This window comes from Gordionus sp. m RMFG-2023, chromosome 3, assembly GCF_954871325.1.
Source record: "Gordionus sp. m RMFG-2023 chromosome 3, tfGorSpeb1-WG-v2, whole genome shotgun sequence".
Classification (NCBI taxonomy): domain Eukaryota; kingdom Metazoa; phylum Nematomorpha; class Gordioida; order Chordodea; family Parachordodidae; genus Gordionus; species Gordionus sp. m RMFG-2023.
Window position 1 is genome coordinate 38,766,863 of NC_088777.1, and position 25,792 is coordinate 38,792,654.

Here is a 25,792-nt window from a genome sequence, read left to right on the forward strand (position 1 = left end):
AAATTTTTTTTCATTTTATGTTTATATGAGTAGTTTACACAAAATGAGTCAAAAAATATAAATATATTTAAAATCCCAAAAATATAAAAAATTTCGACAACTGAGAATTGAAGACGGAAACTTAATTTTTTTTTTCATTTTATGTTTATATGAGTAGGTTTACACAGAGTCATAAAAATAAAATATTTTTAAAATCCCAAAAATCTAATATTTTTGACTAAACTGAGAATTAACATCATAACTCAAAAAATAATAACGGAAACTTAAATTTTTTTTCATTTTATGTTTATATGAGTAAGTTTACACAAAATGAGTCAAAAAATATAAATATATTTAAAATCCCAAAAATCTAAAAAATTTTGACAACTGAGAATTGACATCATAACTCAAAAGATAATGACGGAAACTTAATTTTTTTTTCATTTTATGTTTATATGAGTAGGTTTACACAGAGTCATAAAAATAAAATATTTTTAAAATCCTAAAAATCTAAAATTTTTTGACTAAACTGAGAATTGACATCATAACTCAAAAAATAATGACGGAAACTTAATTTTTTTCATTTCATGTTTATTTGAGTAAGTTTACAAAAAATGAGTCAAAAAAATAAAATATTTTTAAAATCCCAAAAATCTAAAATTTTTTGACTAAACTGAGAATTGACATCATACCTCAAAAAATAATGACGGAAACTTAAATTTTTTCCATTTTATGTTTAAATGAGTAGGTTTACACAAAATTAGTTAAAAAAATAAAATATTTTTAAAATCCCAAGAAACTAAAAAATACTGACTAAACTGAGAATTCACATCATAACTCAAAAAATAATTACGGAAACTTAATTTTTTCATTTTATATTTATATGAGTAAGTTTACACAAAATGAGTCTAAAAAATAAAATGTTTTTAAAGTCTCAAAAATCTAAAATTTTTTGACTAAACAGAGAATTGACATCATAACTCAAAAAATAATGACCGAAACTTAATTTTTTTTTCATTTGATGTTTATATAAGTAAGTTTACACAAAATGAGTCAAAAAAATTTTTTAAATCCCCAAAATCTAAAAAATTGACTTAATTGAGAATTGACATAATAACTCCAAAATAATGATGGAAACTTAAAAATTTTTTTCATTTTATGATTATATAGCTTGTACCAAATAAATTAATCCAAAGTAAAGAAATATGCTCCTATAATTCATATTTTTTTTTAATTAAAATTTTTAGTCTGTTACGTCATCTAACGGAAATATATTTATGAATTTTTAAATTTATTATGGGTGTTATATTTTCTATGTAACATCTGTTCTATACATATTTTTAATTAATGAACTACTCTTTCTTCCATATTCTATTTTATTAGATAATTTTAATTTTGGATAAATTTTACATAATACAAATACATTATTTATATTTTTAAAATATAATTGATAGTCCATAAATATATTTATACCTGTTTATTCTATTTACCTGTCCATTCGCAGTTTAGTTACACCCATCAATCACTTTATTTTTGGGGATGATTTCTGAGCAAGTGAAATATGAACGAAGATGAATTAATAGGAATATTTTTTGCAGTATCGGGTAGTAGGGGTGATAGAATTTTATTTAAATACCCATATTTCTCACTGAACAATTGTATTATTTGCGCATTTTATTATATAATTTATGATAATAAGATTACTATGACGATATAGACAATGATTACCATGCTATTGAATATGAAGAAATTAGTTCAATTATATTAAAATCAAGGTGGATTTACATTTAAATTTATTTAATTTCTATATATAATATAGATATCGCCGATTGCATGATTACAATTCTTCTAAAACTAATCATAAGTAGATGTTAATGAGTTTTTCATAATAACTTTTTAAAGATTTATTGATCTCCTGCTTGCAACTTTTTTGTGTGTGAAGTCAGAATCATATTTTAAACTATTTGAAGTTAAGATTGATGATGTAAATTATGTTGGGTATCCATTCTTGCTGAAAATTGAAATGCCTGAAAACAAAATCCAATCCTTTAATATAGTTTTTGCATTTAAAGTTATTATATACAAATATTACTATCTTAAAAATATAATTAAGACATTTGAAAATACGAAGAAAACATTTTTAAGTAATAATTATCAAATGATAAGTAAAAACTTGGCTATAATCTTGCAAAATAAACAATTTGAAAATGAATATCTGACAAATAATATTAGAAAGATGTTTCATATAATTGATGAATATTCTGTTATCAAGGATTGTAACTCTTTTATAGATTTATAATAATAAAAATTTAAAATATAGGTGAAAAATTAGAAAACATAAATCCTTATAAAATTATGCTTGATCAAAATGTTAATATATGCATTGTTATTAAGGACATTTATGAAAATCTATGTAAAGACAAGTGTTTTAATATTAAGATTGAAAACACTTTTTTTAATTTATATATTCCACTCAATATCAAACTTGCAAACAGTTATGATACTGCTCAATTACCCTGTGATGTAAATTATAAATAAATTCTGTTACTAATTATATTTTTTTAGAATTTAATAAAACCCTTTCATTCCATTTTACTCAATGATAATATTTCAACAAAGAAACTCTTATATCAAAATATGTCTTTAAATTTTCTTAATTTATGTGTTCCAACCAAGAGTTTATACAAAATTTCTATAGAAGCAAATATATCATTAAATTATGTATTATAATGTTATATATTTTCAATTCATAAGAACTGTAATGCTCACATTATTATATTGGATACTGTGATTTTAGCTCCTTTAAGATTTTTTTTTTTAATTAAAAAATTTTATATAATGATATTTTATATATTTGATTATAACAATATATGATTGGGCAGACTTATATTTATCCTGATCCTGAACAAGACATGATCTGGTTCAATTTATGCTACCCTTAACATCTTGGAGCATATTTGGTATAGTTTTATCTTTCAAAAAAATTTAAATAATTTTTTCATAATGATAAAAAAAATTATAACAAGTTATTTGAAAGAAATTATATTGAAAAATTAAATAGGCCTAAAAATAATGATTAATAATGAATATATTTTTATATTTTTGAACACTTTTAAATGAGAAAAATATATTAAAATGATCTTATAAAATAAGATGAAAACTATCAATAAAAACCTTTACAATCCCGACTCAATAATTTCCATAGCAAGAGACTTCGAATTTCCAGACTCAAATGGCTTAGCAGTTAATGATCTGTGAGATATAATACATAAATATAGCTAGCTTTTTGATTTGAGCTTACTTCAAATAGAGGATGTCTAAAGATATTTAAATGATATGATTACATGAAATAGTTTCAAAAAAAATGACATGCCTCTTCTGAAATATGATTTAAATGGATTTTTGCAATTAAAATTTAAGTTTCCTTGGCAACATATTGGCAAAAATTACATTTGATAGAATATTCCCTAGGTTAAAAAATAATTTGAAATTATGATTGCATCATTATATAATATATTCTGAGAAGAACATTTTTAATAACATAACAGAAGTAAAAAAGAAACTGGGTACTTAAGTAAATTGGATTTAAGATCAATGAACAATCAGCAACGATTTAAAATTGATATAAATTTCAGGACAGTTTGAATTAAGTAATAAGCATAAGCCGAAACTAGTTTTGTTAAACCGTTTGTTTTCAGACTATTTTTAAAAACGCCTCAATATTTTGGCCAAAATAATGCCTAAGCCCCTAGATGTCTAGACTTATGTGCCATATATGGGCAAAATTTTCAGGCTTGCGTAATATTATTCTGGATTTAATATTGAGTTAGCCGTTTTTGAAAATCGACTCAAATCGAGCTGTTTAACAACACTAGCCTAAACCTTACATTTTGAATGCTTAAGGACCATTTTGATAATGGGGCAGGTTTAAGGGAATTCATTCAAACGATTTCAGGATGTCATCTCTTTATATATTGTTAAATATCAATATGTCCTCGACCAAGTACTGAACCGATCAATTCATATAACGACATGAAGCAAATTACATCTTCCGGCAAGATCGATATCTATTTACAATCCATACTGAAATAATCATAATATCAGTTTGCAACTATTTTCCAAATATCAATCTTATTAAAAATATTTGAGGTTTACTCAATCGAGAGTTTAGAGCAGCGATATTGAAAAAGGATTATTTAAAAAATAAATTAGGGTTTACGAAAATCCTAACTTTTTACTCTATTTGATAATTGTATTAAGTCAATAATTCCTTATTGTACGAATAATAAAAACATAATTCCTTATTTGTACGAATAATAAAAACATTCGATTCTTCGAATATTTGATTTGTAATGTGATTTCTTTAAAAATATTTTAAAGATTGCAAAATATATCATAAATAAAGTTAAAAAATTAATAATTGTTAAATTCTCACTACTAATTTCGAATATCTATAAATGATTTCGAATATTTACAAATAATATCGAAAATGTGATTTTCATTGTTTACCGATAATTTTGAAAATTTACGAATTATTAAAATAATGACTTATTTTTAAATAATGATAATGCTATTATTTACATTATTCAGATTATCCTTTTAATTTTGCCAAATAAGCCTTCGTTTGATGACATCTGTTTTCCTGTTAGCAATATTTAAATTTATTGAAATTTTTTTTACCATAAATATATTTTAATATTTACCCATTTATATAACCTTATCTTAATATATGAATCTGAGTATATAATTTATAATCATAAAAATTTAATGTTTGATTATTTTAATTTAATTAATTTGTTTTTTATATAAACTGGAATTAATATTTACAATTATAAACTGCTTCTTATTAATCTTAGTATAAGCAATTGAATCAATACCCACTAAAACATGAATAATTATAGTATGGAGATTTTTTTATCTCCTTAAATTTTAAACAAAATAAAAAAATTTATTATTACATGGAAACATTTATAATAATAAAATAATGTTTTATTATAAAAATACAGAGTTTTTAAAGTATCCAGATACAAGTATCTAGATATAAAAATGTTTTATCTGTATCTAGATATATTTTTGGTTAAAGTATCTGTATCTAGATATTATTTTAGACGCATCTATATCTGTTTTTAGATACTTTTAAAGATACATTTTGATATACTTTTATTTATCGTTTTTTATATTATAAACAAAAATACTTGAATGCAAAATTTATTTTATTTCATATGAGCATATAATTTAAATATATATATTAAAAAATATTTAGATTACTCTAATAAAAAATTATGTATATATAAAATATTAAAATATATAAAAAAATAGATATATATTCTAAATATTATGTCAGAGTTTATCGATAAACCAGACAAATTTTGATATTACAATGCAACTCAAGAAATCTGCCATTTTAATTTTCAATGGAATTAGTTAATTTTATTTTATTATACTAATTTTAAAAATTTATTTTAGATTAATATTAATAGTGATGAAGAGGAAGAGGAAGAAGTAATGATCAATAAAGCATCAACAAGTTCAGACATTGTTTTCAGGGCCAATTTATAGAGCATATTTTAAAATAATATCTCAAAATATAAAAAACAAATCTCTGATAGTAAAATGTTCGCCATATCTATAAAAAAATACGAAAATTTCAGTTAGCATTACCTCAACTTGCAACATTGTAAAACATTTAAGGGTATAGATACTAAATAAAATGTTTAAAATTGTAATTTTCAATTTTAAGAGAAAAAATCAAACACTGTTAATGAAAATACAATTAATAGAAAGATTAGATGATGAATTATCAATATCTTCAACTGATAACAAATAACCTGCAAAAAAAAAACAATTAATTTAATATTTTTCAGTACCCCGTAGCAGCAGATATGATTGTTAATAATGATTTAAATTTTGATACTCAACAAATTTTAAAAAATTTTTTCGAAACTGAATTCCCAGATTTTATATTTTTAAAGAATATCCTGATATAAAATTGTTATTCATATAATATAACACCACAATCCTATCAAGTGCCCCAGTAGAAAGGCTTTTTAGTATAGCTAAAAATGTCTTTACGGATTAACGAGGATGCCTTAAGAATCAAAATTCTGAAAATATTTTATTACTGAAATCTAATAATTTTTTATAATCATTTAATCATATATTTTTATATATTATATTAAAATCAAAAAATCATTATTTTAATTTTGATAAATATTATGATATCTAATCAATAACGTTTTTATCTCATTTCATACATTTTCACAATAGAATCCTAATTTAGGTTTATGCAATTATATAAGAGTATTAAAAAATTGTATCTGTATCTAGATACATTTTAAAATTGTATCTGTAACAAGATAACTTTTTAGACTATGTATCTGGATCTAACTTTTTGACGATGTATCTGTATCTGTATCCAGATCCATTTAAAAAGTATCTTTTAACTACTCTGTAAAAATATAACCTAATCATTATTTAAAATACAACTAAAAAAGATAAATGATTTAAATCGCGATTTCAAGAAAATTATTGATTTAAATCAATTTATTATAATCATTAAAACTTTAATGGAAATCAATATCCCAGATATTAATTCAATGCCACAAAATTGATATGGTTATAAAGACTAAGGGTGCTGTAGCAAAATTTTAAATAGCGATGCTAAGATAATGATATAGCATAGTATAGCATAAGTCTGTCAGTTATATATTTTAAATCATATATTTTAAATAATATTTGAGTGTTTATGATTATTTCTTAAATTGGAAATTTATTTTAGCCAAAAAGTGAAAGCAGGTCAATATTGATGTATCGGGGCCGGCCCAAACAAATTTAAGAACATATATTTTAGATGCTCGTTGGGCCAAGCCTTGTTTTCAATATTTCCATAAATTTAAGCTTGGCATTGACACCAAAAAAATAAAAAGTTAAAAGAACTATTTTTTTGCCATTGATAGATTTTAGATGTGATTAAACAATTGGTTCATTTGGGTCAATGTAGAATTATATATCCATTGTGTGAAACTAATATTTACGTTATAACTCCACAAATTACCGAAATATTGTAATTTTATTGGCAATTTTTTTAAATTTTAATTCTTATATATTGTTTGTTTAAAGGAATGCATCTCTAATCGAAAAGTTTAACAAACAAATAGACAGCAATACCAATCTTGTTCATATTTTAGAAATATTTTCACATCCCTTTACTCTGATTTATCATTATAATATTGCACACAGTAAAAATTTGTTGGCCAAATTTACTCAGGTATAATTAATAAAAATAAATTTGTAAAAAAATATTGAATAATAGAATTTTTTTTATATTTTAAATAGATATGATTCTTAACCTCTAAAGTGGTAAAGTGGGGTTCATATCGAATGCGAATAATAAGAATTTTTCAATTTTCGATAATCATATATTTAAGTATAAGCAAATAAATATTCATATAGATTTTTTTTGAATTTAAGTCACTGTGATAAAATATCTTAATTTTTCGCATTTGCTTACTTTACAGTATTGATTTTTTTTATTGCCATTAAGCCTAAAACTTCATAAGAAAAATTATAACAAATCTAAGTGGTAGGTTTATGCTGTCAAAAGGAGAGGAATCGTTTATTCTATAATACAAATGATTATCAAAAATTCGGTGGCCCAAAAATTTTGAAAATTGTTTCAACGGGAAATTGGAAATATGAGCAGTAAATGAATATTAAAGGCTTTATTATATGATTTTCCAAATGATTAATTGATATAATTTAAATTTATTTTTTAAAGATCGGTCCAATTTTAACACGAACTTGTTTTTATTTTCTTTAAATTCAAGCCCTTTCATATAATTAAAATCATACAATTTTATGGCCTTATTGCAACTATACTTTGGGTCCTCAGAAGATCATTAATATGAGATTACACATGCGTCTCTCCATTCCCCTTTAAATATCAACATCAATCCGCTACTTAAGCAGAAACCAGGATATAATACAAAAATCTCAACCTTTATTCCAATAGTCTCTTCCACAACGATTTTTCGCCATTAACCTAAACTTTATAAAAAATCTTGGCAGAAAAATTTGACATACCTATAAAATGACAAAGAATATTTATATATTAGTCAAAAAAACAAAAATAGAAATCTTTAAATATAATGCTTACTTTTTGGGAACACAATTATGTAATTGTATTTATTTTTATAATACTTTAGTTTTATAGTGTTTTAATATTCTAGTGTTATAATATTATGATAGGAATTTTTAATAAATAAATTAAAATTAGTTTAAAAAAAATTTAAATAACGTTATTTTATCTCATAATATTTTTAAAGAATACATCCTTATTATGATTAATTATATGATTTATAATGTCAATAAATCATTTTTTATAAATAAATTAACCCTTCTTAAAATCGCACTTTTTTCATTCCATGCATAAACATTTTTTTAAAAAAAGGCTTGCTCATACAAATAAAATACATAAGAATTTTGTAAAAATTTTTAAGTCATTTCCTAAGCATCGAATCTTAAAATATTTGTATTCATCTAGCAGTTCTACCAGGAGGGAGGGGCTTTAAGACACAAGTTCATTGGAAGAAGTAGGGAGTAGTAATGGCGTTATCATCATTCGGATAAAATGGGTTGGCTAAACATGTATGTTATTATCAGGGGGGGGGGGGGAGTATGCAAATTTTTTTTAAATTTCTTTTTTGTTGATATATAATTTGAATTTGTTTGGAGGGGGTGTGGGTAATATCGTTATTAACTTTCCGAATTTTCGACCCTTTCTATTGTAGTCACCTCCAAGACATTCTAATATTATTATCACAACAATTCTCTTAAGTTTCCTTCATCCAACAGTTTATCAAAATGTCATCTTTTCCAAATTAGGCACTTCAAATAAGCATTCTCTTTTTTTTATCCATTATCGTTATTCGTTGAATGCGTCTTTTCTTTAGATTTGGCAAACCTCAATATCAATTTGCACATTGATTGATGGATTGGAACAAAATAATTGATTCACAAAAAGAAAAAAAGATCATTAAATAAATTTAAAAAAAAAGAAAAATATAAATTTTTATATTCTAATTAACATTTCCCTCTTTTTTTAAATCTCTTTTTTCCTCAGTTTCTTCCAGTCATTCGTCTCTCAATTTCTCCATTAGTCACTTGTTCAGATTGTTTGTTTGACCATTTGATTCTTGATTATCGAACATCTTTTATGAAACATCGTTGGTTGAACATCATTGTTGAAACGTCGTTGGTTGAACATTGCTAGTAGATTTGCTGTTCGTATTGACCATCCCATTTCTCTTTTAAAATTTTATATATATTTTTTTTTACAAAATTTTTATTTATTTATAACAATCATTTTCTATGTCGTAGGTCATATTCTCGCTTTTGAACTTGACTTTGTATTTTCGAATTTTGTTGAACTTGAACTTGTTCACTTCTTCCCCCTCTTAAAATTTTTTCAGTATTATCTATCGATGCTCTCTTCTTTATTTGATCCAAATGTCTCCTAATTATATGATGTCCATTGTCTATTCTGTACGTTACGTTTCCTTCTTTTTGTATTACCATTCCTTTGTCCCAAATATTTTCTTTAAACGTTTTCTACCAAATTTTCTCTCCTACATCTATATCTCTATTGACCGATATTTTCCTCTTTAATATATTTTCTTTTTCTTCCATTGGTTTGATTAAATCCCATTTAGTCCTCATTGTTATTGAAAAATCAATTTGCTAGGTATCTTGTATCATTAGGCGTGTTTCTATAATTGAACAAAAATTTTTCCATCGCAATGTCCACATCTATTTTCTTGTTTTTTTCCATGTTTCTTTTCATGCTCATTTTCATCGTTCTTATCAAGCGTTCACATTGCCCATTTGATTGTTGGTGATGCGGTGCTGTGAGTATGTGATCTATTCCATGATCTTCACAAAATTTTTTAAATAAATGGCTGGTAAAATTAGTACCATTGTCCTTAACTATTTTGTATGGTATTCCACTAACGATTCTCATTAATTCTTTTATCGTAGATTCAGTTGTTAAGTTTTTCATCCGTGTTATTATTGGAAATTTGCTATATGCATCAATAAATACCATAAAGTTGTCATTTTCAATATTTGCGAAGTCTATATACACTCTTTCAAAAATCTTAGTTTCTTCCTCCCAGGTGTTTTGTATGTTATGTGGGTTATCCGCCTATTTATTGCATGTATCACAATTTTTCACCTCTTGATCTATTTCTGTGTTAATACCAGGCCACAACAAGTAATCTCTTGCTAACAATTTCGTTTTGCCTGCTCCTAGATGTCCCCTGTGTAATTCACGTAAGATCTCCTTTCTCATGTTCATAGGTATTATTATTCTGTTCTCCTTAAAAAGACAATCTTTCACCAAGCTCAATTCTATCTCCATATTTTTGTATGTTTTATTTTTAATCGGATTGTCTTTCCTAATATCATCAATTATTTCCATTAATTCTTCATTCCATATTTGTTTCTTTAACTATTCTATTGAAGTTTATTGGGATGTCCCATAATTTGTCATCAATTTTTTTATCTTCTATATTCTTTATCGCATTTTCAATATTTGTTAATGGCAATCTTGATAAACAATCTGGCACCAAGTTCTGTTTCCCCGGTCTATGTATTATTGTGTAATCATAAGCTCCCATTGCTAAATTCCACTTTTGTAAACGCATTGATATTGAAGTATTCTCTTTGAGTGTATTTGAAAACAAATATATTAGCGGTTTGTGATCTGTTATTATCGTAAATTTTGTCCCAATTAAATGTTCTTGAAATTTTTTCACAGCATATATTATAGATAGAGCCTCTATTTCAATATTCGTATAATTTGTTTCGGCTTTTAATAAAGTTCTCGACGCAAATGCTATAGGTTTTTCTTTACCATCACCTTCAATGTGAAATAATACTGCACCTAATCCTTTTTTCGAAGCGTTAGTAGCAATTCCTATAGGCAATTCAGGATTGTAAAAATTTAAAGTTGGCGGACTACTAATCAACGTTTTCAAACCTCAAAACTCTTCTGATGTACTTCTTCCCATATCCACTTCTCTTTGTTTACAATTATGTACAGCGGGTCTGCTAAGTCTGCAAAGTTACACAAAAATCTTCTGTAATAACTGGTCATGCCTAAAAATGTTGCTAACTCCTCTTTTGTTGTTGGTTTTGGCATGTTTGTAATGGCTTTGATTTTGTCTTCATTCGGATGTATGCCTTTTTCATCTATATAATGTCCCAAAAATCTTATCTCCTTCCTCATAAACATACTCTTGTTGAAGTTTGGTGTCAATCCATTTTTGTAATTCTTTTGTTATTAAATCAAGTCTTTTATATGGAACGCGTCTTGGTGGTATAATTTTTGGATTAGCATCTTGTTTCAAATGTAATTTAACATCACTACGATATATAGGTTTTTTATTAATTTTTTGAATTGCATTTTTTTTTTAATTTTTCTATCCTATCATTATTACTTTCCTCGATTAGATTCACAAATTTATTAAGTATGTTTCCAAAAACTTTTATCCACGTTCTTCCCAAAAGTGCACTCTTGTCACCTTCGACTACATACGCATCTAAATTTTGAGTTTTGTCTTCATAACTCACTTTTATATGAACGATTCCTAGCACCTTAATTCTTTTCCCATCATAGGCAGTCAGTTTCGTATCCGATTTATTTAAGACTTTGATTCATATCTTTCTAGCAATATTAATCGGCAATATCGAAAATCGTGTCCCAGTATCGATCTGCATGTCTATCGGTATATCGTTAAGGTATATCGTAACTTTGTAAGCATCATTTGCCCTGTCATCTTCTTCCATATTATTCACATCAATGCTAAATAAACTGTGTTCCTTTTTATCATTATTTTCCTCCTTTATTTCTTCTATATCGACGGTATTTATATTATTCGAATATCTGGATAGATTATTATTATTGTCTCTATATCTATTGTAGTATGTCTGATTATTGCTACGATTATTATTGTATCTTGGTATGTATCTTGATTCGTTTTGATGTATATAATCTCTATAATTATTTTCATTATATTTGTAATTATCATTATTAATATATCTATAGTTATTGTAGTTATTATTATAATTATTTTTATTGTTAAATCTTATAAAATTATTATACGGTCTTGGCCCATTATACTCCCTATTATTATCATAAACTCTAGGATTATAATTATTCCGATATCTTGGCTCATAATTATTTGCATGTCTCGAATTAAAATTGTTTTGATATCGAGGATTAAAATTGTTTTTAAAACGAGGATTGAAATTATTCTCTTGATAATTATTTCTTTGATAACTATCGTATCTAGGCCTCCATTGATATCTATGTACGTAATTCGTTGGTGCATCCACCCCTCTATTTCGATCATCGTATTTTATCATTCTTCCATCGGTATCCGCCTGATTTTCTTCATTTCTATTTGTTTAATTTCGGTTGTGTCTCCTTCTATTTTTATATTATCAATTTTATTAATTATTTTGTCATAAGCTTCTTTTTCCTCAATCTCCTTTCCTATTTTTATTATCTCTATTTCACATTGAAGGTGATGGTAAAGAAAAACCTATAGCATTTGCGTCGAGAACTTTATTAAAAGCCGAAACAAATTATACGAATATTGAAATAGAGGCTCTATCTATAATATATGCTGTGAAAAAATTTCAAGAACATTTAATTGGGACAAAATTTACGACAATAACAGATCACAAACCGCTAATATATTTGTTTTCAAATACACTCAAAGAGAATACTTCAATATCAATGCGTTTACAAAAGTGGAATTTAGCAATGGGAGCTTATGATTACACAATAATACATAGACCGGGGAAACAGAACTTGGTGCCAGATTGTTTATCAAGATTGCCATTAACAAATATTGAAAATGCGATAAAGAATATAGAAGATAAAAAAATTGATGACAAATTATGGGACATCCCAATAAACTTCAATAGAATAGTTAAAGAAACAAATATGGAATGAAGAATTAATGGAAATAATTGATGATATTAGGAAAGACAATCCGATTAAAAATAAAACATACAAAAATATGGAGATAGAATTGAGCTTGGTGAAAGATTGTCTTTTTAAGGAGAACAGAATAATAATACCTATGAACATGAGAAAGGAGATCTTACGTGAATTACACAAGGGACATCTAGGAGCAGGCAAAACGAAATTGTTAGCAAGAGATTACTTGTGGTGGCCTGGTATAAACACAGAAATAGATCAAGAGGTGAAAAATTGTGATACATGCAATAAATAGGCGGATAACCCACATAACATACAAAACACATGGGAGGAAGCAACTAAGATTTTTGAAAGAGTGTATATAGACTTCGCAAATATTGAAAATGACAACTTTATGGTATTTATTGATGCATATAGCAAATTTCCAATAATAACACGGATGAAAAACTTAACAACTGAATCTACGATAAAAGAATTAATGAGAATCGTTAGTTTATTTGGAATACCATACAAAATAATTAAGGACAATGGTACTAATTTTACCAGCCATTTATTTAAAAAATTTTGTGAAGATCATGGAATAGATCACATACTCACAGCACCGCATCACCAACAATCAAATGGGCAATGTGAACGCTTGATAAGAACGATGAAAATGAGCATGAAAAAAAACATGGAAAACAACAAGAAAATAGATGTGGACATTGCGATGGAAAAATTTTTGTTCAATTATAGAAACACGCCTAATGATACAAGATACCTAGCAAATTGATTTTTCAATAACAATGAGGACTAAATGGGATTTAATCAAACCAATGGAAGAAAAAGAAAATATATTAAAGAGGAAAATATCGGTCAATAGAGATATAGATGTAGGAGAGAAAATTTGGTAGAAAACGTTTAAAGAAAATATTTGGGACAAAGGAATGGTAATACAAAAAGAAGGAAACGTAACGTACAGAATAGACAATGGACATCATGTAATTAGGAGACATTTGGATCAAATAAAGAAGAGAGCATCGATAGATAATACTGAAAAAATTTTAAGAGGGGGAAGAAGTGAACAAGTTCAAGTTCAACAAAATTCGAAAATTCAAAATCAAGTTCAAAATTCGAAAATACAAAGTCAAGTTCAAAAGCGAGAATATGACCTACGACATAGAAAATGATTGTTATAAATAAATAAAAATTTTGTAAAAAAAAATATATATATAAAATTTTAAAAGAGAAATGGGATGGTCAATACGAACAGCAAATCTACTAGCAATGTTCAACCAACGACGTTTCAACAATGATGTTCAACCAACTATGTTTCATAAAAGATGTTCGATAATCAAGAATCAAATGGTCAAACAAACAATCTGAACAAGTGACTAATGGAGAAATTGAGATACGAATGACTGGAAGAAACTGAGAAAAAAAGAGATTTAAAAAAAGAGGGAAATGTTAATTATAATATAAAAAATTTATATTTTTCTTTCTTTTTAAATTTATTTAATGACATTTTTTTCTTTTTGTGAAATATATTTTGTGCAAAAAGATATCGTATTTGTATATGTAAAACGTTAAAATAACTTTTCTTAAAGTAATCTTAAAACAAATTGTAAATTGTAACTTTTCTTAAAGTAACCTTAAAACAAATTGTAAATTGTATATAAGTACTAAAATAATAATATATATAGTTGTAAAATTTTCAATATCTTTAATAGTAATAGTAATAAAAATAAAGATAAATTAAATATTAGATTTAAAATAAATTTTTTTCTTTTTCTTTACCTGCCTTCTATGAAAATAACAGTTAAGGTTAACGAAACCCTTTAATATTTCTCCAAATTTCAGGAAAGTAGTCAACTTTGGTCCAGATTGGCCGGCAAAATAATTAGATTCAATTTAGTTTCTAAATTTAATCATCTGAATGCACCCGATCATTTTTTGAATTGTGGAGCAGTATGGAACGGGTTCGGTTGACATTTACTAATATAGTGTAAAAGTATCTTAATTCCACCAGATAATTTATTTAATTCTTTTACCAGGCCACCTAATCAATATGTTTTGTGATTTATTTTCAGAATAACTATTTAATATTATTTAACAACTCTACTCCAGATCAATTAATTGTTTGTTAAATTTAAATTTTAGGATGATAGAATAAAAATTATTGTATGGCTGATACGTCATGAATTGATTATTCAATTGCATACATATATTTACCTCAAACCAAGTTCCGGGAGTTCAAATTATGAAGAAAAGTTTATTTCACCGGCACCGAAATCTCAAATACAAAGTAAACTATATTTTACCTTACATTATCAAATTTTTATATATAATTGTGTTATTTTTTTAAAAAAAACCATTTTTTACAAAATAAGCCAACATCGTTATAAATCTTAATTAATTGGGCCAAAAAGTGATGAGGAAAATAGCAATAAAAATAATATCCATTTTTATAGACAAATATTTCGTTTATGCATAAGCATAAGCTATTCTATAAAATCAATAATTAAAATAGAAATCTTCAAGGCCGGGCCGAAAAAATTTTTAAAAAAAATCCGGGCCGTGCAAATGGTATAGCTGCCTGTTTCTGAATTAAAGATTGTTATAGTGATACATTATATATATTTTTTAAGTGAACTATCGATATTAGAATGAGATTCAAAATAATCTTGTAAGCATATTGAATTTTTAGTATCTTTGAATGAAAGCACAAGTTATGAGATGATAATTAGTTAGGTGATTATTAAAATTTAATTTTATAAATTACTCATTGAGAATCTTAATTGTGAAAACTTTTTAGAATTTTTATAACTATGTTTCAAATCAGATTTAATTATTTTAAATAATAACACCAAAATGGAAACTTTTTGATAACATTTGGGCGACACCAAAAAATTTTAACAAAATAATATAAATTTAAATATAAATATAAGTATAACTTTCCAGGCAATGATATAATTCAGCAATTTAGAACCGAGCTTTCTTTATATAATACTATGGGATAAATAGTTAAGTAAGATAATTTTTGATTTCTAAAGATATATATTTGCGGTAAAATGTGACAAATATATTATAACCGGGCCTGGGGAAGCGATACGCTTCATCTATAACCTTCCATTCTATAATAACGGATATTATTAATTTCATCTTTAAACGAACTGGAGGAACTTATCCATTTTTTAAAAAAGTTTAAATATGAGCTAACTCAAAAGATTCATGAAACATATTACTGTATTTTTAAACTGACTTGACTTTGAATATTTACCATAACGGATCCAATGTTTATATTAAACCTATATATTTATAAATTTTCTACATATTTTATAATGTTATTTATTTGCTTATTTTTATTTAAAAATTTTTTTTTTCTTGTAGATTTATATTCCAGTGAAAAAGAGGTGTCTCAAGATGTTATAAATACTCTGCGCCCCGCAAAAAAATATACCATGTTATTTAAAAAGTATGAAATATAAGTGGTGTTAATTAGCATTCTTTTCTTCAATTCTTAACTACATCCGGAAACCGGGATAAATCTAGAAACCAGAACCTGGAGCCCTTTTTAAAAATTTTTAAGTACCAGAACCCATTTTAAAATTTTCAGGAATCGATCTACCAAAAATGCAAGTAATTTTATATATATTCTTTAAAATGTCGCGGTTAGGGATGTACCATTTTTATCGCATCGAGCCGATGTTTCATCTTTATTAAATATCAGTTATCGGCCTATATTATAAAGTTTTACGATCCGATAAATGGCATCTTAATTTTTAAAAAATTGCATCTTATATAAATAAGATATTATAAATTTTTTAAAAAAGTTATAGATGTTATACTATTAAAAAGTGTCTGAGATGATTAAATGTATGCATAGAAATTAAAACGATGTATGCTTACAGAATACAAATCAGATATGATATCGGATCGGTAAATGTCCGTTATCAATTTAATATCAGATCGGCGGCACCCCTAGTCGTGGTGATTCATTTTAGAAGGTTTAGTTATTAAAAAATTTTGGTTTCTCTAATAGAGTATGGAACCGGAACCCCGTCAAACTTAGGAACCGAACCAGAATCCTTTTTCGTTCTGGTTCCAAACTTTGACTATATATCATACAATTGTTATTATAAAAAAATTAATGATGCACCTATATTATTCTAAATTTTTTTAAAAATCATTTTGATAAATGGAAAGAAACCCTTAATATAAAATAAAATATTTTTGTAAACCGTATTTTCATTAAATTCTATGTAGACTACTTTTTTAAAAGTGAGACAACTGCACGATTTGCGGATATTATTGGATATGCAGGCTCATGATAACCCAACCTTTTCAAATTTACATGCTTGTAACAGACTTATATATATCTAATTTGAATATATAGTATTCTGCGTTATAATGTACAAATTTTGGTTATTAATGAAGTTTTACTATCTTAATAAATTTATAAATTTTTAAAATTAATTTGAATACCCAGATCTTTATTGTATTCTTTCTATATATAATGCGGTACACCCAATATTTTATTTTGGAATCCTTCCGAAAATGGCTGGGGGTATATCTGTTCATTAGGTTCCAGATTTTAGTTCCGGTTCTAAACTCTGGTTTAAACTTAGCTTGGACCCACCCTTGTAATACAGCATTGGCGTTGCTTGTTATGAACTAATCTTAATATTCAAATTTCATTAAACCAAGAAGAGTATTATGATAGTGGAGACCGGGGATGGTTGGGATGCTTTTCGTTCAAGGATGAATAATTTCAATAATATTAGAGTAATCTGAATAAGTAAAATATCTTGTGAATCCTAAAAATATAGGCTATTTGAAATAATTAATATATAGTTAATAAAGACTATATTTTTTAAAAATTGAATTAAAAAAAATTTTTTTTTTTGTTTTAACCAAGACAGATTCTATGTACTCCAGGACACACATATGTGATAATTGATCCACTCATGAAATAGAAGTCATAAATTAAAAAATTAAAATAAGCATTCCAGTAAGACTAGATACTATAACACATTTGATTTTATTGATAATATTGTAATTCATAACAGTCGCCGGGGTGGCCCAGTGGTGTATGATGTATGCTTGGAAACCGAAGGTCCCAGGTTCAATCCTGGTACAAAAACTAAAAATTTTCAGGTTTTTCTTCGATAGCGGATGTGTATAGACATTATGATATGATAAATTTCTGAGCTGAGAAATGTCACCCCGGTTACCGACAGGCTTGGACAGCCGGGTGCTAGTATACTTGTCCAATAAACCATATAAGACGACCAGCTGAACTCTTGGGTCATTAAAGGATGATAACGATTTCTTGGCCAGGGCTAGGATAATGGTGACCTCGGGGGCCGTTCAAGCTCAATGTCTACCAAGTTACAATGGACTTGATAGCAATACTCCGGTGGGAGATCCATCGGGATTGATACTCTGGTGGGAGATAAAAATTTCGATAAGAATACTCCGGTGGGATATCTGTCGATTTGATACTACGGTGGGATATCTGTCGATAGCCATACTCTAGTGGATCCAGAGAGAATCGATCAGAAATATAAATTAGATAAAAATAGATAGCATGAATAATAAAGTGGAGAGATATTGGAGCTTACCACCAGAAAAGGTGAAAGCTAAAAAGAAAAAAAATTGTAATTTATAACAAATAACTGTATAAAAAAAAATTTCGTAAAATTTGGGAAATTTATTTTGGTAAAAAGAAATTTTTTTAAACATAAACATTTAATTACATGCACGTAAAAAATTATCAAATTTGGCACAACTTCCATGTTCTTTCCAATACAACCCATGCATTGGTACCCCCTGTGACATATAATGCAAATATTTACATTTATTTTTTTAATATTTGTAGTAGATCTAGACTACTTTTCATTTCCCATGTTATTACCCAGTGATATTAAGTTTTTTTAATATTTTATCCCTACTTTTTTTATTATTTATTTTTAATAATTTTCTTATAGGGTGAAGATGTAAATATTTCTGTTTCCCTTCCATTGTTGTCTATATTTCTCACAAGCTCGGGAAGTGTATATTCTCAATATAAAATAAATTATCTTCTTAATATTGACTTACATCATTATAATCTGAGTGGTTGTAGCCTCTTGTTGCTCTGAGGCCGGTAAGGTGTTATCTAAATTTACAGGGTTCGAAATATTTAATAGTTCGGGTGGGTGATGATTGTTATAATGTTGTCTGTCTATTGTCTTTAAAAATTATGGGTAAATGATCACTTTCTTCGAATATATCAGGATCTCAAATGATTTAACAATGTTTTTAATAGTTAGGGCGAGTGGCAATATATTTTTTTTACTACTTTAGGAGCCATAAATAGTAAATAATTTATTTGGTTGCTTCCAGAGCCTACGAAATGATTAAAATATTTTTTTAATAGTCCAAAAATGCACTTGTCATGAGGATGAATTTTATGAGTTGTATGGAGGTAATGATAGTAAGATAATGCCTGATTTTAAGCAAAAATCAATAGCACCACAAATTGGTGCGACCTATGATTGTCTAGAATCAATAACACAGGCTTTTCAGGTAGTGGCATCACATGATCTACAAAATGTTCTAAATAATTTATAAATTTTTATTCTTGTATCCAACCTGACTCATTTAAGCTGCCTATACAACCATTAGGTTCATATCTTATAAAATGGTCAAAAAACTTTTTTTGGTAAAAGGAACATAGGCAGGGTGGCATTCCCTACATCAGTAATAGCTAGAACATTGGTATTAGGGTTCCACTCTTAGCGGATGCCATAACTGCAACTTGCTTTTGAGACCTTTCCGAGCTATTATTTTACTGGGATTTTGGATGTTATTCCACTTTCATCCATATTGTATATTGCTGATGATGAAAACTTATATTTATCATGCTACTTGATAGGCCAATTCGTTAACCTAAATATAATGCATAATATAACAAAAGTATTTAAATTTTTATATTTATAATTTTTAAAAAAATTTATGAATTAATATTTTATATGCCTTATTAAGGTAAAAAGCCCTTTATAGGCTCAATAAAATAAAGTTTTATTAAACTCTTGTTTATAGATTATAGTAATATTATATTTTAGAATATAACACATAGAACAATATATTATAGTTAATAAAAATTTATTTTATTAAGGCCATTTCCAGACAGAACGTTTTTTCAGAGCGATATTTGAGAAATGTTACCAGCAATTTTTTATTTCCAAACAAAGGATACTAACTTGAAGAGTTGTTAAAGTATCTAGATATAAAAATTGGGTATCTGTATCTAGATAGATTTTTGATTAAAGTATCTGTATCTAGATATTATTTTAGAGGTATCTGTATCTGTTTTTAGATACATTTTGACATACTTTTATTTAACGCTTTTTTATATTATAAATAAAAATACTTGAATGCAAAATTTATTTTATTTCATATGAGCATATAACTTAATATTAATATATAAATATTAAAAAATAATAAGACTACTATAATAAAAAATTATAATATATAAAATATTAAAACTTATATATAAAAAAAATATATAAATATTTATTAAATTTTATGTCCGAGTTATCAATAACAAGCAAATTCATATATTTATTACAATCCATCTCAAGCCATTTTTATTTGCAATGGAATTGGTATTTTATTTTATTATATTAATTTTTGTTCTAGATTAATATTGATGAAGAAGATGGTATAATCAATGACGACATTCTTCCATGGCCAATTTATGGACCATATTTTAAAAATAATATCTCAAAATAAAGAAAACAAACCTCTGATAGTAAAATGTTTGCCATGTCTACCAAAAAATACGCAAATTTCAGTTGGCATTACCTCAACTTGCAACATGATAAAACATTTAAGGATATAGATACTAAATAAATGTTTACAATTGTAATTTTAAATGTTAAGAGAAAATATCAAACACTCTTAATCAAAATAAAAAGGTGGTAGGAGAAGAAATCTAAGAAAATAATGGACTAGGCTCATCGTCCATTGATATTTTTTCCAAGAGACCTCAGACTTTAACCCAAACCACTTTAGATGATTTAATAACTGATTTTATTATAGATAGCATTCTGCCATTTTCAATTATTGAAAATACTTCATTTATAAAAATGATCAAAACAAACTCCACAAAAAGATATAATTTGCCAACAGACAGTGGTTGTTAGAATTTCCCAAAGATGGGAAAATGAAAAGAAAGAAATCATAAAAAGTCTAATAGAACCATCGCCAATGTGCACAACAGCAGATTGTTGGAGTGCCTATCGTTGGTATAGCTAACATTTAAATTTGTATAATAATTCAATTACGAACAAATTATTTGAGCAGTTTTAAGAAATGTTAATTTTTAGTTCATACATACAAACAAGTTTGGAAAGAAAAAATGTCTTTACAGATTAAAGAGGATACCTTAATGATCAAATTTTGAAAATATTTTATTACTGAAATCTAATAATTATTTATAATCATTTAATCATATATTTTCATATATTATATTATTTTATTAATGAAATCTAATAATTATTTATATTAATCATATATTATATTAATATCTAAAAATCATTTAAATGCTATATCGAGTCAATAAATTTTTTAGCTCATTTCATGAATTTTCATAATAAAATTCTAATTTAGGTTTATTCAAAGCTTATATAAGAGTATAATAAAAATTGTATCTGTATCTAGATACATTTAAAATTGTATCTGTATCAAGATAACTTTTTAGAAGCTATATCTGTATCCTAGTTAAATTTTTAGACGATGTATCTTTTTCTTATCTAGATCCATTTAAAAAGTATCTTTTACCAACTCTGCAACTTGTTTAATTTTTTTATAAAAATAACAATAGAGAATCACATTTCGAGGCCATTTAATCGTTATTAAAATCAAACCAGTTTGTTTTCTAATTAAAAAAATAGGGATCGGGATTGCTTTTTTTAAAATATCATATATAAAAAAATTAATTCGACTAGTTATTTTTTTTTTGGATAACTGGTAACATTACCCAAAAACCGCTTTGAACGTTCTGCCTGGAAATGGCTTAAGCCTATAAAGGACTGCAATATAGTTATGGTTATTAAATATTTAGAACCCTGTAGATATAGCTAATAACACCTTACCTGCCTCGTAGCCACAAGAGGCAACAATCTCTCAAGATTATAATGGAAGTCAATAATTTATTTGTATATTGAGAATATATATCCACTTCCTGAGCTTGTGAGAAATATAGACAATAAAAGAAGGAAACGATAGAAATATTTACATCTTCACCCTATAAGAAAATGCTATTACCAAATTTTATAATAAATAAGTAGAGATAAAATAACAAAAAACTTATATTACCTCTGGGTAATAACACAGGAAATGAAAAGCATCCAGATTGACTACAAATATTAAAATAAATAATGAAAATATTTACATATATGTCACAAAAAATATAAAAAAATATGAAAAGGAAGATTGGTATCAATTGAGTTGTATTGGATGGACATACGGGATAATTTTTTTTATTAGCATTAAATATAATTAAATACTTATCTTTCACTATGTTTATGTTTAAAAAAAAAATTTTTTTTACCAAAATAAATCTCTTAAAATTTTATGAAATTTTTTTATTATGAATTACAATATTAACAATAAAATCAAATGTGTTATAGTCTCTAGTCTTACTGGAATACTGATTTCAAATTTATTTAGGTTCTATTTCATGAGTAGACCAACTATCACATATGAGCGTCCCTAATTACACAGAATCTGTAATGGTTAGAACAAATAGATTTTTTTTAAATTCAATTTTTAAAAAAATATAGTCTTCAAATATATATTGATTATTTCAAATAGCCTATACTTTTGAGATTCAGGATGTTTTACTCATTCAGATTAGTCTAATATTATTGAAATTATTCTGGTTTGAACGAAAAGTGTCCCAACCATCCCCGATCTCCCCTACAATGACTTTATACTGCATTGCTGGCTTTATCCATGGAAAATTGTTTTTGGTTTATACGTGTAATTAACGTGTTAAGCATTATCCTAAAAAATATTATGATTTGAACCAATGCCGAGCTCAAAACCGACCATTTACTAAATATTCGATTATAGTTAATTTATTTTTTAGATTAATGGGATATTTTAATGGTCTATTTCATATTGAAGAGATTATGTTCCTGGAACATATTAAAAGATCGACATTGATGTCCTGCCTTGAAAACTTTAAGGATTCGCTTATATTTATAAAACATTATGATGATAAATTACGTTAATTTATTTATAGATTATTTTCATATTTAAAATATTATTATAAAATTCATTCAATAATTCATACTCGTACATACAAATGGGTGTTAAAAGGTTTTTTAGAAATATATTTTGGCTTGTTCTAATTAAATTTATCGTTCTGAAAACCCTTTTGTCCTTTCAAGCAACGTCACCGAAGTTTAAATAACCAGGAATTAATCTAAGATGGAAGTAATCCTCTTTAAATTTTAATATGAATAATTTAAGATATACAAGCGATAAATATAAAATGAGCGTTATATCTAAATTAATAAGAATTTTTTCATTGATAAATTAATTCCATACATATGATAAAATCCTTAAAAAAATTTGAATAGAAAGTCTTAAAAAAAATATAACATTGAGCAAGTTTGGGGATATGTAGTATATCAAATTAATAATTTACTTTTTCGAAAATCGGTAGTATAACTATAAAATAATTAGGGTTGTTTATGCGATTCAGTTCCTTTAAAAAAAGTGAATTGGAATCCAGGATTAAAATTTTAAAATATATTACAATTTTCCGATTATCATGGTGACATCATGATAATAAAATAGTCGCCAAGTTTCTGAAAATAGTTAGGCCATGGCCTTGTTTTCTAGCGTTTGGGATTGGGAGTAATCATTACTAAAAACAACATTTATAAATTTTCTACATTTTAACAACATTTTTTCACTATATTACTTTCCAATTCCCAGGGACCTTCCCCCTAAACAAATGATGTTATTTTCTCCTATCAAAATCACAAAAGAAAATCTAAATTAGCATTAAAAAGCAATTTCCTCCTATCCCCCTCCTTACCGTCCAATCTCAATGAAGATTGCTTCACCCCATTCCTCTGAAGAATTTAGAAATAAATTTAGCTAATGAATATTATATAACGAATAAAGCTAACGAAAAGTTAAAAATAGGACATCAAGTAAGATCAAAATTTTGTTTCACCAAAAAGAATTAATATTTTTATATGGGCCTACACATATAGAGGTCTTCTCGGGATATCCGTAACATTACCCAAGCTCGGGTTCGGAATAAAAGACTTTATCGGGTTCAGGTAGTATTATAAAATGGCTCAATTTGAGCCGATTTTTAAAAACGGCTAACTCAATATTTTATTCAGAAAAAATATTATGCAATCCTAAAGATTTTTCTCATATATGACACAAAGGTTTGGACATCTATTAATGAAATCTCGAGGTTTAGGCAATAATTTTCTGGCTAAATATTGAGTTAGCTGTTTTTAAAAATCAGCTTAAAACGAGCCGTTTAACAACACTAGATTCCGGTCAGCTTATAAGAAGTGTCCGACCCGATAAATATCCTAAATAGTCATTTTAATTTATAATGTCAATTAAATTAACACATCATTTTTTATCTCACACTTTATCATTAAAATGTAAATCAAAATAACTGGTCATTTCAATTTATTTTGCATAACATCCGTTTACCATAATATTTTGTTATATTCTATGTTATTATTACATATTTTATTTATCATAATCTATCAGGTTATTATTACATACTTTATTTATCATATTCTATCAGGTTAATTAAAATATATTTATCATCTATTTAATTAAATATCTTCAAATTTTTAATATTTGAAATCGTTTACCAAATCTTAAATTGGTGGAAGACTTATCAGAGCGACTTCTTAATTTAAATGGTTGGATTCTTAAATTCTTTGCTTCCTCAGCTCTCAGTAAAAGTGCCATTCAACGGCTTGTAGAACCTTTGGAGATAGGAGGACTTGTTTAAAGCCTGATAACGACTCCTCATTATTTACATACCACAATTATTTACCACTATGTGATATTGTTGATGATGATATTGATATATCTTTATAAAATGTTCATTATATTAAGCACATTATTTTTATATAATCGCAATAATTTTAAAATTCGATTGTATTCGTAGAATGATGAGACTTAATGCAATTAATTTCCTTATTAGTTTGCACTTGATATCACCGTACCTATAATGTCTTTTATAAGATTTAATTTTGTACCCGATATTATATATAATTTAACTTGCTCTCCCAACAAGTACCTTAGTTACCTATGAGTATTAATGTAATCGATTTATCTTTTTATTAGCTTTCATTTGATTATTTCTCCTGAGAAATTCAATAAAAAAATTCCGTGAAAATCAAACTTTTTACCTTAAAAATTGGTCCGATTTTAAATAAAAATATCTGTGAAATTCAGTAGAAATCCTTAGAATTATTTTTTGAACAATTAAGTAAAAAGAAAATTCGGATTATTTGAGTATTTTTCATGTATATAATAACGTAAGTATCATATTTAACAATATATTTCATACATACCAATATTTCATCCCATTTTTATTTCATATAAATATTAATATCAAAAACATATTACATCCCATGATTATATATCAAAATGTCAATAAACTAAGGAAAAATTAAAACATAATCTTCTCGAAAATATATTGAAAAACGGCTATTATCCCCAAGTCCAGCAACGATTAGAAAGTATAAGATTCGCCTTACTAAATAATCTCTCAAC

The 25,792-nt window shown here is 26.1% G+C and overlaps 1 protein-coding gene across 1 annotated transcript in view; it reads left to right on the forward strand.

Annotated features, from left to right (window-relative positions):
* Nucleotides 1-1,488: 1,488 nt before the first annotated feature.
* LOC135926956 (GATOR1 complex protein NPRL3-like) overlaps nt 1,489-25,792 on the forward strand; it is a 30,921-nt gene continuing 6,617 nt past the window's right edge. The window contains exons 1-12 of the mRNA XM_065462889.1: nt 1,489-1,637; nt 1,679-1,754; nt 1,799-1,843; nt 1,882-2,050; nt 2,093-2,255; nt 2,300-2,502; nt 2,545-2,700; nt 6,936-7,042; nt 7,099-7,246; nt 15,128-15,272; nt 16,358-16,442; nt 23,109-23,248. Coding sequence (XP_065318961.1) covers nt 1,541-1,637; nt 1,679-1,754; nt 1,799-1,843; nt 1,882-2,050; nt 2,093-2,255; nt 2,300-2,502; nt 2,545-2,700; nt 6,936-7,042; nt 7,099-7,246; nt 15,128-15,272; nt 16,358-16,442; nt 23,109-23,248 — 1,534 coding nt within the window. The 5' untranslated portion in view covers nt 1,489-1,540. The remainder of the gene's footprint in view (nt 1,638-1,678; nt 1,755-1,798; nt 1,844-1,881; nt 2,051-2,092; nt 2,256-2,299; nt 2,503-2,544; nt 2,701-6,935; nt 7,043-7,098; nt 7,247-15,127; nt 15,273-16,357; nt 16,443-23,108; nt 23,249-25,792) is intronic.